This window comes from Elephas maximus, chromosome 3 (genome assembly GCF_024166365.1).
Source record: "Elephas maximus indicus isolate mEleMax1 chromosome 3, mEleMax1 primary haplotype, whole genome shotgun sequence".
NCBI lineage: Eukaryota > Metazoa > Chordata > Mammalia > Proboscidea > Elephantidae > Elephas > Elephas maximus.
In genome coordinates, this window is record NC_064821.1 from 21,739,361 (window position 1) to 21,756,561 (window position 17,201).

Consider the following 17,201-nt stretch of genomic DNA (forward strand, 5'->3'; position numbering starts at 1 on the left):
TTTAGAGACCATCTCAAAAACAGATTTGACACATTGAACACTTATGACCAAAGACCAGACAAATTGTGGAATGTCGTCAAGGATATCACACATGAAGAAAACAAAAGGACATTAAAAAGACAAGAAAAAAAGAAAAGACCAAAATGGATGTCAGAAGAGACTCTGAAACTTGTTTCCGAAGTTAGAGCAGCTAAACGAAATGGAAGAAATGATGAAGTAAAAGAGCTGAACAGAAGATTTCAAAGGGGGCGTTGAGAAGATAAAGTAAACTACTATAATGAAAGGTGTAAAGATTTGGAGTTAGAAAACCAAAAACAATTTCTCAGCATATCTCGGCATTTCTCAAGCTGAAAAAACCGAAGAAAAAATTCAATTTTAAGGATTTTTTTTTTTTATAGTCAAAATATTGAAGGTCCCAGGAAACATTAAAAGAAGATAGAAAGGATACACACAGTCACTGTACCAAAAAGAATTGCTTGACATTCATACATTTCAGGAGGTACCATATCCTAAAGAACAATTGGCCTTGAAGGGAAAAGCCCAAGGTACACTGAAGGAATTGGAGACAAACAAGGCTCCAGGAGTTGACAAAATACCTGTTGAGATGTTTCAACAAAGGGGTGCAGTGGTGAAGGTGCTCACTTGTCTATGCCAAGAAATTTGGAAGACAGCTACCTGACCAACTGACTGGAAGAGATCCATATTTGTGCCCATTCCAAAGAAAGATGATCCAACAGAATGTGGAAATTACCAAACAATATCATTAATATCACCCGCTAGTAAAATTTTGCTGAAGATAATTCAAAATCAGTTGCAGTAATACCTCCACAGGGAACTATCAGCAGTTCAAGCCCCATTCAGAAGTGGTCATGCAACAAGGGATCTCATTGCTGATGTCAGATGGATCTTGGCTGAAAGTATAGAATGCCAGGAAGATGTTTACCTTTGTTTTATTGACCATGCAAAGGAATTCAATTGCGTGGATCATAACAAATTAAGGATAACATTGAGAAGAATGGGATTTCCAGAACACTTAATGGTGCTCATGTGGACAGAATCTGTAAATAATCCAAAAGGCAGTCATTCAAACAGAACAATGGCATGCTGTGTGGTTTAAAATCAGGAAAGATGTGGATCAAGGCTGTACTCTTTCACCATACTTATTCAATCTGTATGCTAAGCAAATAATCCAGGAAGCTGGACTATATCAAGAAGAATGTGACATCAGGAGTGGTGGAAAACTCAACCTGCAACATACAGATGACACAACCTTGCTTGCTGAAAGCAAAAAGGACTTGAAGCACTGATGAAGTTCAAAGACCACAGCCTTCAGTATGGATTACATGTCAACATAAAGAAAACAAACTCCTCACAACTGGACCAATAAGAAACATCATGATAAACAGAGGAAGGATGGAATTTGCCAAGGATTTCGTTCTAGTTGGATCCACAATCAATGCCCATGGAAGCAGCAATCAGGAAATCTCCTGCAAAAGACCTCTTTAAAGTGTTAAAAAACAACGATGTCACTTTGTGGGTCCAGGTGCTCCAGACCCCAGCCATGGCATTTTCAATCTCCTCATATGCATGCAAAAGCTGGAAAATGAATAAGGAAGACCAAGGAAGAGTTGATGCCTTTGTTTATGGTGCTGGGGAAGAATAGTGGATATACTGTGGACTGCCAGAAGAATAAACAAATCTGTGTTGGAAGAAGCACACTCAGAATGCCCCCTAGAAGGAAGTATGGAGAGACTTTGTCTGATGTGCTTTGGACATGTTATCAGGAGTAACCAGTCACTGGAGAAGGACATCATGCTTGGCAAAGTAGGCAGTGAGTAAAAGAGAGGAAGACCCTCAATAAGATGGATTGACACAGTAGGTTTAAAGATGGCTGAACCATAGCAAAGATTGTGAGAACAGTGCAAGACTGGACAGTGTTTCATTCTGTTGTATATAGGATTGATTTGAGCCGGAACCTACTCGAAAGCACCTAAAAATGACAATAACAACAGGTTCAGGGAGAAACAGTGACCTTGTGTGATTGAGCATTATAACTGGATATGATGCCTAAGTCTGTGGCAGCCATTCCTGGCCATGAGGGTAACCATTCCTAGGATGAAGGTACCTTGTTGAAGCCACCTCATGGAAGAGTAAAAAAATTCTTCTGTTTTTTTTTTGCATTCTCTATCTCTGAAGTTCTTGTAATGAAAGTTAACTCTATTGTTTATGTATTTTAGAGTCAAGGTTCATATTTTCTTATTAGAAGCAAAGCCTTCTAATAAGATTCAATTATCACAGTCATCTGAAGCCACTGAGATAATCCAAATATGCCAATTTTATACATTTTGTAGGGGGAAATTGTGGTTCAGTGGTAGCATTCTCACCTTCCATCGAGAGACCCAGTTTCAATTTTTGGTCAATAAACCTCATGTGTCACCACAACCTGTCTGTCCATGGAGCATTGAGCATTGTTATGATGCTGACTAGGTTTCAGTGGATCTTCCACATTAAGGTTAACTAGGAAGAAAGCCCTGGCTATCTTCTCCCAAAGAAATCAGCCAGTGAGACCCTGTGGATCACAATGATTCTACCCATTATGGATGGGGTTGCCATGAGTCAAGTGCCAAGGTGATGGCAGCTAGCAACAACACCCAGTACAAAAATAAATGATTAAACTGAGTATGGTGGATGCTAACGTTACCCGGACACACAGGTTTTACCAACGACATGTCATAGTAATATCTAAATTTGGGCATAAAGGGTCAGCTCTCTGGTCTCGCAGTGGGATTAAGCCTGATTTCCATTCACATGACTCAACCCATGGCATCAGGCTGAAGCTAGTCTCTAGCTTTTCCCACAGCCTTGTCTGCATCCTTTCCCTACCCTTCTACCGTCTCCTGCTTTCTTTATTCTGAGACTGTGCCACAGAAATAAATCAACCCTGCCTCAGGCTCCGCTTCTATGGAACTTGCCCAAAGAGACTCAGCTTAGAGAATTAAAATAATTTGTCAAACAACACAGAGCTACACAAAGAATAAAGGCAAATTTCAAACCTAAGTTGAATTGCACTTAGCCATTATGTTGTGTTGTCATTTTAAAAGAACGTGGTAATGGGAGACTCAGGCATTCTGCCTCACATGTATTCTTTTCCGTTTGATGCCATCTAGAAATCCAAGCTGAAAGTGGTAAGATAATCACTGAAAAGCAGTTATGCTCCTGAAAATTTTTCTCAAAGCCCCCTTCACATCCCTGTTTCTCAGGCTATAGACAAAGGGGTTCATCATGGGAGTGACCACAGTGTACATCACTGAAGCTACTGCAGTCTTCCTGGAAGAGTGTGTAAATGCAGCACTAACATACGTGCCTAAGCCCGTCCCATAAAACAAGGAAAAAACTGAGAGGTGAGACCCACAGGTAGAAAAAGCTTTATACTTTCCACCTGCTGATGGCATTCTCAAAATGGAGGAAGCAATTTGTATATAAGAGAAAATGATCCCAGAGAGAGGAACACCACATAATATGGTAGCCGCAAAATATGAGAAGATGTTATTGAGGAGGGCATCAGAACAGGCAACCTCAATGACCTGAAGAACTTCACAAAAAAAGTAAGGAATTTCCGGATCTGGGCCGAAGGACAGTTGCAACACCATCAGACCGTGGAACAAGGCATTCATGATGCTAATGAATAAGGAAAGTAGAAACAGCAGGCCACAGAGGCGAATGTTTAAGATGACTGTGCATGTCAGTGGGTGACAAATTGCCACATAGCGGTCATAGGCCATTACTCCCAGGAGAAAATTTTCCAAAGCACCAAAAATCAGGACAAAGCAGAGCTGGGTGAGGCAGCCTGCATAAGTGATGCTCTGATGCTGTGTTTGGAGGTTCGCCAGCATCTTTGGGATCGTGGCTGTGCTGAAACAGATGTCAGTGAAGGACAGATTGGCAAGAAAGAAATACATGGGGGTGTGGAGGTAGGAGTCAAAGGTGACAGCCAGGACAATGAGTAGGTTTCCCAGGACAGTGATCACATACATGGACAAGAACAGGCTAAAGAGGAGGGGCTGCAGTTCTAGATCCTCTATCAGTGCCAGGAGAAGGAATTTTGAAATATCTGTTTTATTTCTGGGTTCCATATTGTTGATGAATGATGGAAAAGATATGATAAGACAGTAAAATGCATGGTTCCTGGAACAGCAGACACTGCATCACCAGAGGCAAAAATCATCTTGGGAAAGAACAAAAGGAATAAAGAGGAAAACAAATGGGATGTCTTCATTATGCATACTTTGTTACTTCAAAAATAAACAGATGTTGATACAGCAGAGAATTCTAGAAAGGGGCAAAATTGCATCCATGGTTTTTGTTCTGTTTTTGCACAATCTGCTGGCATGATCTTTTATATATTAGGTAATTTTACAAAAACAAACAGATAGGGAAGTAGCCTAATGTGTCTGTCTGGGCCTCCAACTCCTTCATCATAGTTCAGAGGCAGACAACAGAGTTAATATGAAAGTGTGTTAAGAACCGGAGACGGAAAGGTAAAGTGAAGCAGTCCCCTTCCCCACAAGAATGCAGGTAAATGTCAGACAATTCTGTTATAGTCATCCTGTTTGCTCAGGAAGAACATGACCCCTGCCCTTACAGAGAGAAGGAGGCTACTGGAATGAGAGTTGCTTGAACATTGATGCTAAGACGCAAGGAAAAATGTCAGAATATTTCTGGCAGACAGGCAGAAGTTCTATGGGTTACTTGGTTCCAATCATTTTATGCATACACTCTATTCACATCTTCACCTGGATGAATCTGTATTAAAATAACCGTCCTTATTTCCAGACATTAGCTAAGCCATTTTTAGTTACCTGGCTGACAGCACTGAGGAATGATCACACCTGCCCTGGATGGTGAAGTTGGAAGATATGTCCTCAGGAAAGGCAAAGGAGCTAAATGAGGCATGAGGTCTCAGAGTAAGTAGCATCATTTGTGGGCGGAGTCTCAGGTGTGCCTGCTTCCTGACTATGGGAGGGCTGTTGAGTGAAGTGGTCACAGCAGACTGTTTGCAGTCTGTATGTCCCTCGGGGCTCAATAGCCAAAGCTCCTCATTAACCAAACACTTTTGTTGTCATTCTGATCCCAGGGCAATGCAAATCTGTAAAGACCAAGACAATAGGAGACATCCAAATTGGAAAAGAAAAGAAACACTACATCTATTCACAAGTGACATGACACTTGTTATAGACTGAACTGTGCCCCACAAAAATGTGTGTATCAGTTTGGCTGGGCCATGATTCCCAGTATTGTGTGATTGTCCACCATTTTGTCAACTTATGTGATTTTCTATCTGTTATAAATCCTGCCTTTATGACGTTAATCAGGGTGGAGGGGCAGCAGTCGTGTTGACAAAGCAGGGCTCAATCCACAGGATTGGACTGTATCTTGAGCCAGTTTCTTTTGGGATATAAAAAAGAGATGCAAGCAGAGAGACAGGGGGACCTTATACCACCAAAAAAGCAGTGCCGTAAGCAGAGTGCGTTCTTTGGATGCAGGATTCCTGCAAGGAGAAGCTCCTAGACCATGGGAAGATTGATGAGAAGGACTTTTCTCCAAGCCAAGAGAGAGAGAAAGTGTTCCCCTGGGACTAACACCCTGAATTTGGACTTTTAGCCTACTTTACGGCACTGGGTTGGGTTACTGGGTTACCGTGAGGAAATAAATTTCTCTTTGTTAAAGCCAACCATATGTGGTAGTACTGTTATAGCAGAACTAGATAACTAAGACAACTATATATATATATATATATATATATATATATATATATATATATATATATATATGTTGTTGTTGTTAGGTACTGTCAAGTTGGTTCCAACTCATAGCAACCCTATGTACCATAGAACAAAACACGGCCTGATCCTTCGTCATGCTCACATTCGTTGTTATGCTCGAGCCCATTGTTGCAGCCACTGTGTCACTCCATCTCATTGAGGGTCTTCCTGTTTTTCACTGACCCTGTACTTTACCAAGCATGAAGACCTTCTCCAGGGACTGATCCCTCCTGACAACATGTCCAAAGTATGTAAGACACAGCTTCGCCATCCTTGCTTCTAAGGAGCATTCTGGTTGTACTTCTTTCAAGACAGATTTTTTGTTCTTTTGGCAGTCCCTGGCATATTCGATATTTTTCACCAACACCACAATTCAGAGACGTCAACTCTTCTGCAGTCTTCCTTATCCACCATCTAGCTTTCAGATGTGTATGATGCAATTGAAAATACCATGGCATGGGTCAGGTGCACCTTAGTCTTCAAGGTGAAAGCTTTGCTTTTCAACACTTTAAAGAGGTCCTTTGCAGCAGATTTGACCAACGCAATGCATTTTTTGATATCTTGACTGTTGCTTCCATAGGTGTTGATTGTGGATCCAAGTAAAATGAGATCCTTGACAGATTCAGTCTTTTCTGTTTGTCGTGATGTTGCTTATTGGTCCAGTTGTGAGGATTTTTGTTTTATGTTGAGATGTAATCCATACTGAAGGCTGTGGTCTGTTGATAATTCTGCTGAATTACCTTTCTTTGGAATGGGCACAAATACGATCTCTTTCAGTTGTTTGGCCAGGTAGCTGCCTGTCTTCCAAATTCCTTGGCATAGACAAGTGAGTGCTTCCAGTGTTGTATTCATTTGTTGAAACATCTCAATTGGTATTCTATCAATTTGTGGAACTTTGTTTTTCACCAATGCCTTCGGTTCAGCTTGGTGTTCTATTGACTATGCAAAGGCATTCAACTTTGTCGATCATACCAAATTATGGATAACATTTAGAAGAATGGAAAATCCAGAACACTTGATTTTGCTCATGAGGAACCTGTACATAGATCAAGAGACAGTCTTTTGAGCAGAACAAGGGGACACTTTGTGGTTTAAAGTCAGGAAAGGTGTGCTTCAGGGTTGCATCCTTTCACCATACTTATTCAATCTGTATGCTGAGCAAATAATTTGAGAAGACTGTATCAAGAAGAAGGAGGCATCAGAATTGGAGGAAGACTCGTTAACAACCTGCGTTATGCAGATGACACACCTTTGCTTGCAGAAAGTGAAGAGGACTTGAAGTACTTACTGATCAAGTTCAAAGACCACAACCTTCAGTATGGATTACATCTCAATGCAATGAAAGAAAAAATCCTCACAACTGGACCAATAAGGAACATAATGATAAACAGGGAAAAGACTGAGGTCATCAAGGATTTCATTTTACTTGGATCCGCAATCAAGACCCATGGAAGCATCTGTCAAGAAATCAAAAGACACATTGCATTGGGCAAATCAACTGCAAAAGATCTCTTTAATGTTTTGAACAGCAAAGATTTCACCTTGTAGGCTAAGTTGCGCCTGACCCGATCCACGGTGTTTTCAATCACCTCCTATGCATGTGAAAGCTGGACAATGAATAAAGAAGACCAAAGAAGAACTCACACCTTTAAATTGTGGTGTTGGAGAAGAGTATTGGATATACCATGAACTGCCAAAAGAACGAACAAATCTGTCTTGGAAGAAGTACAACCAGAATGCTCCTTAGAAGCAAGAATGGTGAGACTACATCTCACATACTTTGGACATGTTGTCCAGAGGGATCAGTCTCTGGAAAAGGACATCATGCTTGGTAAAGTAGAGGGTCAGCAAAAAAGGGGAAGACACTCAATTAGATGGATTGACACAGTGGCTGCAACAATGGGCTTAAGCATAACAATGATTGTGAGGATGGCACGGGACCAGGCAGTGTTTCCTTCTGTTGTACATAGAGCCACTATGAGTCAGAACTGACTCGATGGCACCTAACAACAAAACATCTGCATTAGAAAAGATATCTGTTATGTAATGTCACCATACATGATGTAAAAAAATACAGCATTGTTTGTCAATGAATTACTGCTACACCCAGCAACACGACTGAATTTCAAAAAGCATAATCAGGATACAAAATTCATACATTAAGATTTATCTATTAACAAGTTTAAAAAGAGACAAATTTGTAAATTGGATAGGGATAAACATAGAGGTGATTAAAAATAATCATTAATTCCATTGCCAGTTTTATAAAGAAAATAGGATCTAATACTGCCAATTTCACATGTTTATTAGCTTCCTAGAGCCCATAAAAAGGTACCACAAAGTAGGTGGCTTAAAATATGGAAAAAATTGTTGTGTCACAATTCTGGAGGTTGGAGGTCTGAAATTCATGGTGTCAGGAGGCTATTGTCTTTCTGAAGGCTCTAGGGAAAGATTCTTTCTTGTTTCTCACAGTTTCTGGTATCCATCCCCAGGCATTCTTTGGCTTGCAGCGGCACCATAACTCTTCCTCTGTGTTCAGATGACCATCCTTCCTCTGTCTCTGTCTCTTTTATAAGGATACCACTTATCGAATTTGAACCCACTCTATTCCATTATGACCTCATGTTACCTTAACTGATAACAGCTTTGAAGAACCTATTTCTGAACAAGATCCCCTTCAAAGGTACTAGGGAATTAGGGCTTTTTGGAGGATGTAATTCAGTCCATAATAAAAAGATTCAACAAATTGAAGAACATCAGAGAAAATGATAAATATGGAATTCAAGATAGTGTTTGCCACCAGGAGGGTAGAAGGCAAGAACACAGGGAGACCTTTCAAATGGTTTCTATGGTGATGTCATTGCTTTATTTTTTAAACTAGGTCACAGGCATATGAGTTTTCATTATATTACTATTCTTTAAGAACTATAGATATGTTTTACACACTGTTTTACATATTGTATTTTAATAAATAAAATTGGAAATATTTCAATGTCCAGATTCTTTCACATTCCAGGTTCTAAATACGCTCTCCCATATTCTTCTACTATTAAAGTCCCTAAGCCTGCCAACTCTCCTTTTCCACTGTCCTATTTTATACAAAATGTCTTCCTCAAAATAAAGTCCATCTCCGCAAAAAAACTTTTCCCCACAAACACACTTTAAAAAGTTTTATATGAGATCCCTAATAGTATGGCCAGCCCACTATGACTTCAATGATTTAATTAATTTTACTCAACTGTATTTCTTTGTATTGGCTCTACTATATCAAACAATGACTCCACTAGAGATGACAAAGAAAAATTGCAAAATAAGGTAACTAAGGAGAAAACTAAAAGCTTCCATACACTCTTATCAATACATCAATGAGAAGGAATCAAAGCAAATAAGGTTTCAGAAACATTATTTCCCTTTTCCCTGCCTATTCAATAATTTATCATTTGATTATATTACTAAGACAAGTAAAAGCTGCTGATAGATGTTATGATAAATGTAAACCAACAAAACTTCTGAGGTAAGGTGTAGAAATATGTGAGAGCAAGAAATAACAAGCCTAATAAATAATGGCAACATAGGGAACACACGTGTCTTAGTTAAATTTTATTGAATGTTATATGCCAGGCATTGTATTAAATGCTTGTAATAGTTATAAGGGTTATCCTTCCAACAGGTTAAGGCTCTCATAGTAATTATTTGTTCCCCAAACAGAAATTTGATTAAGAAGGGATATATGATGCTATTCTCAGTGATGAGATGGGAGGAGACATCTTCTGTATGGAAAGGTCTATTAACAATAGATCTACTATCAACAATAGGTTCAGGGACAAATGGTCAGTTTTGTGGCTCTGAGTATCACGTCTGGATATGATACCTGACTGTTGCAGCCATTTGTCACCATGAGGGGAACCATTGCTAGGTGAAACCATCTCAAGGGGAATGAATGAATCCCTACTGTAATGTTCCAGTACATTTCTTAACTCTGAAGTCTTTATAATGAAAGATAATGCTCTTTACTGTGGGAGCATATTAAAGTCAGTGTTTATATTTTCTAATTACAACTGATGGCTTCCTCACTGATAAGGTTTAATTATATCACAATCATTAGAAACCACTGAGATAATCTAATTATGCCAATTTTATAGATTATGAAGGGGAACAGTGGTGGTTCAGTGGTAGAATTCTCGCCTTCCATGTGAAAGATCCATGCTTGATTTTTGGCCAATGCACCTCAGGCATTGTCACTGGAGACTTGTGTGTTGCAGTGATGCTGAAAATTTTTCAGCAAAGCTTCCAACTAAGATAAACAAGGAAGAAAGGCCTTGTAATCTGCTCATAAAAAATCGGCCAAAAAAGACACTATGGATAATAATGGTATGATCCTGTTGTGTCATGAGTTGATGGCTAACTTAGCAGCATATAAAATGAACAACAACAATAGACAATAAAATGGAGCATGGTGGATGCCGATGTTATCTTAAACACATATAGTTTACCAGTGACGTGTATTGGTAAGAACTATATTGACACATAAAAATTCAGCTCCCTTGACTGTCATTGGGATTAACTGCGTTTCCATTCTCATGGCTCTATTCATGGGATCAGGCTGAAGCTAGTCTCTAGCTATGCCTACAGATTTGCCTACATTCTTTACTTACCCTATCCACCTTTTCCTGCTTTTTAAATTCTAAGAATGTTCCCCCCAAATCAGTTAATAAAGAATCCTGGCTCAGGCTCTGATTCTATAGACCCTGACTAAAGAAACTGAGTTTAGAGAGTTGAAATTATTTGTCAAGCATCACACAGTACACAAGAAGCAAAGTCAGGCTTAAACACCAAATCGAATTGCATTTAGCCATTATGTTGTCTAGTCCTTTTAGAAAAACACAGAGATGGAAGAGTCAAGTATCCCACCTCATGAGCATTCTTTTACTTTGACAAAATCTAAAAACCCAAGTCCAAATGAGGTAATATAATCAATGAAAAGCAGATATGCTCCTGACCAGTTTCCTCAAGGATCCCTTCATGTCCTTGTTTCTCAGGCTATAGATGAAGGGGTTCATCATGGGAGTGACCGTAGTGTACATCATTGAAACAACTGCAGTCTTTCTGGATGAGTGGATAAATGCAGCACTAATATATGCACCAAAAGCTGTCCCATAAAATAAGAAAACAACTGACAGGTGAGATCCACAGGTAGAAAAAGCTTTATGCTTTCCACCAGCTGATGGCATTTTCAAAATGGAGGACACAATTTGAGTATAAGAGAAAATAATCCCAAACAGAGGAATGCCAGCCAACATGCTAGCTGCAAAATATATGAAGATGTTATTGATGAGGGTATCAGAGCACGCAACCTTGATGACCTGAATAACTTCCCAGAAGACCTAGGAGATTTCCGGGTCTATAAAGAAAGACAGGCGCAACACCAACAGGCTGTGGATCAGGGCATCCACAGTGCTAATGAACAGAGAGAGCAGAGTCAGCAGGCCACAAAGGCGGGGGTTCATGATGACCGTGTACCTCAGTGGGTGACAAATGGCCACATAGCGGTCATAAGCCATTGCTGCAAGAAGAAAATTTTCCAAAGCAGCAAAAACCAGGACAAAGCAGACCTGGCTGAGGCAGCCTCCATAAGTGATGCTCTGATTCTGTGCTTTGAGGTTCACCAAAATCTTTGGGATCGTGGTTGTGCCGAAACAGATGTCAGTGAAGGAGAGATTGGAAAGAAAGAAGTACATGGGAGTGTGGAGGTGGGAGTCAGACCCAACAGCCAGGATGATAAGCAGGTTTCCAAAGACAGTGACCAGGTATATGGACAAAAACAGGATAAAGAGGAGGAACTGCAGCTCCAGATCCTCTGTTAGTCCCAAGAGAAGGAATTCGGAAACACTTGTTTGGTTTCTAGTTTCCATATTGTTGATGTATCTGATGGAAAAAATGGCGTGACAAGACAAGCAAATGTATGCGCCCTAGACCAAAAACAGCAACACCAGAAACAAATGCCATCTGGGGAAAAGGTAAGACAGAAATGGTGGGAAATACAGAGGGGTATCTTCTGTATGTCCATTATTTATTCATTTAATTTAAAAAAAAGACCAGAAGCTGATGTAGCTGGGTGTAAACATTTATTTAATAAGAAAAGGGTAAGGTGCTGTATTTTTTTTTTTCTTTTTTTAATTACACTATCTGTGCTGTTGGAGCCCTGGTTGTGCTGTGGTTAAGACCATGGCCGCTAACCCAAATGTCGGCAGTTTGAATCCACCAGCTTCTCCTTGGAAACCCTATGGAGCCGTTCTACTCTGTCCTATAGGGTCACTATGAGGCAGAACTAACTCAATGGCACATAACAACAACATCTGTGCTGTTATGATCATTTTAAATGTTTGGTAATTTTAAAGAGAAACAAGTAGACTACGGAGGCAGCCTGAAGAGTTTGCCTCAGGCTCTACCTCTTCCTCCAGAGACTAGTACCAGGCCACAGAGATACTAAAAATTTGTGTTAAGAACCAGGAATGGAAACTTAAGGGGAAGCTGATAACCCTCATCCTTCACCATCACAAGAATGCAACTAAATGATAGAGAATTTTTAAAGTCATGCTGTATAAGAAGGGGCAGATTTCTGCTCACGAAGAAAATGGTCCATGCCATTGTAAAGACAATTAAAAGACTGGTAGAATAAAAGTTTCCTGATATTGGTACAAAGATATAAGGAAACATGTAAGGGAGATGGAAGACGGTTAGGTATGAGTTATTGGCAGACTTGGGTCAAATCATTTCATGCATGTACTCTCTTCACAGCTTCCCCTGGACGAACCTGTAGTGAAACACCTGTCTTCATTTTTAAACATTAACTAAGGAACGACAGGTTACCTGGCTGGTATCACTGAGGAATGATGCTTGACATCTTCCCTGAATGTAGAAGATGTGTCCTCAGGAAAGGCGGAGGGACAAGTGAGGGACAAGGCTCCTCCATATGAGGATCAACTGTGGGCGGAGTCTCAGGGGCACTGCTTCCTGACTGGGGGAGGGCTGTTGAGTGAGGTGGTCATAGGCATACTATTTGCGTTCTCTGTCTCTCTGGGGGATAAATAGCCAAAAAAGCTCCTCATTAATCACTCACTTTTAGTGTCATTCTGATCCCAGGGCAGCGCAAATCCTTAAAGACAAAGACTTCAAAAAGCGAAATTCATGATGGTTGATTTCGTGACCCCGTAAAGGCAGCTACATGCATTCGCCCCTCTTCACCTGTTCCTGTTCACCTCCATGTCACATACCTTGTACTTGTGAATGCATTAACCTTCTCTGTGTTTCAGCCTTCTTTTTCTAATTCCAACTGAAAGCATCTCTGTCTTTCCAAAGACATTAGAAAGCCCGACTCCTATTTTAGGTGTGAAGATATCGTTTACGTATATGGATATGGTATTTAGAAATATAGCTAAAAAAAATAAGATACTGTAAAATACAAATATTCAGTGCAGTTTCTTTCTAAAAGTCATTGAATGTCCCCTGAACCTTAATCTTCGTTCTGTATATTTTACATAGAGATATTCTAAGCTAGTCTCTGTGATCAATTCTGACTGTGATAACGATAGATAGACTTGTTACTTCTTTTTTAGGGTTCTGTAGCCAGAGTATCCAATTTCATGGCAGTAGTTTCTACGTAAAATTTTATTCACGTTAGTGGAAAGAGGTTGATATTTTGGCTCCTGATTTTTAATGGAGTTATGAGAATTCACAGTATAGGCACTAGTATGCAGTTTATCCATAATCTCAGTAGATTTAGATAGATAACAGCCATTATTTAAGAGGTGAAGATGGTGCTCCAATTTAGTATTCACTCAAATACCTTTACCTTTAATGAACTCACTATTTTCATGGGTTCATCAGTTTATTTTAGCACATCTATTTCTATATAAATTTTTTAACCTATAATTTTCTACATGTATTACTTAAAAACCCAGCTTGAGACAAGACGGCATTGTGATGTTACCCTTTGCCATCTTAACTCCATTCACTTCAAATGCATGAAATAAGAGATAAAATAGAACAAGATACAGCTGGCCACAAAATAAATAAATAAATAAATAAATAAATAAATAAATAAATAAATAAATAAACTTTTCCTGGTCTCACAGAAACACCTGAAGTATAAAAAAATACAAGTTAAAGTTTTCTAGGTAGTATAAAAAAGAAAAACAAACAACAACAACAAGATACTCAAACATAAAGTGGTGCATATAACAGCTGCAAGTTTCAGAAAAGCCTCCATGGAGGAAATAACTCAAGTTACCAGCTGTCATGGTGGCTGAATTTGTGATACTCTCAGTACTACCAAGTTGGGGAGTCAGGAAATGGAATTCAGGATTGGAGGAGTGCTGATTGGTGAACCTGTAGGACAAGAAAGAGGGAGCACATAATTGCAAAAGAGAGAGGGGAAAATAACCTTGCCATTCAAATGAAATATGTAAGTTTTAATTTAAATAACCATGAAGAAAAACAACGCAAACAGAATCAACAACAACATCAAAAATAATCAAATCACAGAGGCCAGCAGACGTTGTAATGGAATAAGTGCTGGGAGAATAGAAGAGATCAAAGACATAGTGTTGGGCAGATTATACAAACTTCACCAAATGGAAAGGGAAGATGAAGAATGACCAGGTACAGAGATTTTTTTTTTTTTTTTTAATAATCCTAAAAGTATGGTAACAGCAACAACAACACAATGATGGTGCCTTGGATCATGGTGATTAACAGTGAAGGTGGTGAAATCTGATGGGATTCTGAATATATTTGCATTGGATAGACAACATAGTTTCCTGAAGGGGTGGACAGACGGTATAAGAAAAAGAGAGAAATCAAAGATAATGATCAGTGGAGAAAACTGCTCAGCACCTAAAAGAATGGAGTTGACAACCATTGTGACCATGGGCTAATAGTCTCATTATCAGGGCTGTATTCTGGAATATGTTTAGTTTGAGGTGCCTCTTAGGCAGCCACATAGAGATATCAAGTGGACAGATAACCACACAAGTCTTCAATCCAGAGGAGTGTTCCTTTCTGGAGATATAAATTGGGGAGTTGTTAGTGTGTGTTGTTGTTGTGAGGTGGCATCAAGTTTCTCCCTTGCATAGTAGAACGATCCTGTGTATAGTAGAACGAAATACTGCCCAGTCCTGAGCCATCCTCACAATCAATTCCGTTTGAGCCCTTTGTTGCAGCAACTGAGTTAATCCATCTCAACGAGGGCATTCCTCTTTTTCGCTGACCCTCTACTTTACCAAGCATGATGTCCTTCTCCAGGTAACGTTCCCTCCAGATAACATGTCCAAAGTACATGAGATGAACTCTAGCCACCCTCACTTCTAAGGAGTATTCTGGCTGTTCTGAGACAGATTTGTTTGTACTACTGGCAGTTCATAGCATATTCAGTATTCTTCACCAACACCATAATTCAAAGGCATCAATTCTTCTTCGGTCTTTGTTCATTGCCCAACTTTTTTTTTTTAATATACTTTTTATTGTGCTTTAAGTGAAAGTTTACAAATAAAGTCAGTCTCTCACACAAAAACCCACATACACCTTGCTAAAAACTCCCAGTTACTCCCCCTAAAGTAACAGCCCGCTCTCTCTCTCCACTCTCTCTTCTCGTGTCCATTTCGTCAGCTTCTAACCCCCTCCACCCTCTCATCTCCCCTCCAGGCCGGAGATGCCAACATAGTCTTTAGTGTCCTGAATGCCTGTTTTTTAGCCTCCTAGTCAGTTTTTTTTTTTTTAGTCAGTGAGAGAATAAATATCTGCTTGTTAAAGCCATCCACTTGTGGTATTTCTGCTATAGCAGCACCAGTTAGCTAAGACACCCAGGTCATAGGTATATGAATTTGGATTAGATTACTATTCTTTAAGGACTACAGATACATTCCATACACTACTTTTCATATGATATTTTAATGAATAAAAATGAAAAGATTTCACTTTCCAGATTCTTTCATATTCTAGATTCTAAATACATTCCCTCATCTTCTTCTAATGTTAAAGTCACGTTTCTCAAACTTCAGCACACATCAAAATCTCAAAAAAGTAATTATTTTGAATATTAATCCTTCAGATGTTTTCTATATATAAAAGTCAGTAGGTCTTGGGTGAGGTATGGAAACTAGCAGTATGAACAATGCCTCACGTGACTCATCTCTGCAAGTGTTTTATGGGCATAAATGGAGACAGTTTTACACTACAATACACCTGGTGTGCCTGGTGACGAGCTGGCTCCAGTTTTGATGCTGAACACAATCCCACCACCACCATCAAAGAAGACCACAAGATATGCTTTGTTGTCATCCCAACGCCACAGAGATGTTTCTGACTGATGGCCCTGCTTCTTACCAGAAGAAAGAAGTTTCCTGAATAAACGGAATGCTTCAAAGGCCAGTGTAACAGTGGCAGGGGTTTGGGGACCATGGTTTCAGGGGACATCTAAGTCAATTGGCATAATAAAATCTATTAAGAAAACATTCTGCATCCCATGCATGGAGAGTGGCGTCTGGGGTCTTAAATGCTAGTAAGCGGCCATCTAAGATGCATCAATTGGTCTCAACCCACCTAGAGCAAAGGAGAATGAAGAACACCAAGAACACAAGGTAATTATGAGCCCAAGAGACAGAAAGGGCCACATAAACCAGAGACTACATCACCCTGAGACCAGAAGAACTAGATGGTGCCCAGCTACAACCAGTGACTGCCCTGACAGGGAACTCAACAGAGAACCCCTGATGGAGCAGGAGAGCAGTGGAATGCAGATCTCAAATTCTCATAAGACCAGAATTAATGGTCTGACTGAGACTAGAAGGACCCTGGTTGTCATGGACCCCAGACCTTCTTTTGGCTCAGGACAGGAACCATTCCCAAAGCCAACTCTTCAGACAGAGATTAGACTGGACAATGTGTAGGAGAGGGATGCTGGTGAGGAGTGAGCTTCCTGGATCAGGTGGACACTACGCTGGCATCTCCTGCCTGGAGGGGAGATGAGAGGGTAGATGGAGTTAGAAGTTGGGAAAGTGGACACAAAAAAGAGAGTGGAGGGAGGGAGCAGGCTGTCTCATTTGCAGGAGAGCAATTGGGAGTATGTAGCAAGGTGTATACAAGTTTTTGTGTGAGCCTGACTTGATTTGTAAACTTTCACTTAAAGCACAATAAAAATTAAAAAGAAAAAAATCAATGAATAAGAATCAAAGCAAATATGGCTCCAAAAAAGATTGCCAGCTCTACCCTGCCTACTCGGTAATCATTCCTTTGATTTTCAAACCTGTTAATAGATATTACAATACTGGTAAACTAATAAAACTGCTGAGGAAAGTAGTGAAAATATGTGAGAGCAAGGAA

At 39.8% G+C, this 17,201-nt stretch overlaps 1 protein-coding gene and 2 pseudogenes across 1 annotated transcript; all 3 read right to left on the minus strand.

Annotated features, from left to right (window-relative positions):
• The window catches only part of LOC126074056 (olfactory receptor 7G2-like), a 678,546-nt pseudogene that overhangs the window by 189,636 nt on the left and 471,709 nt on the right, over window positions 1–17,201 (minus strand).
• Window positions 3,195–3,929, minus strand: LOC126071041 (olfactory receptor 7G1-like; the record flags this gene model as incomplete). Its single annotated transcript, XM_049875347.1, has 1 exon — window positions 3,195–3,929. A coding segment is annotated over one exon (735 nt), but the record flags the coding sequence as incomplete, so codon positions are not given.
• Window positions 10,796–11,734, minus strand: LOC126071042 (olfactory receptor 7G2-like; annotated as a pseudogene).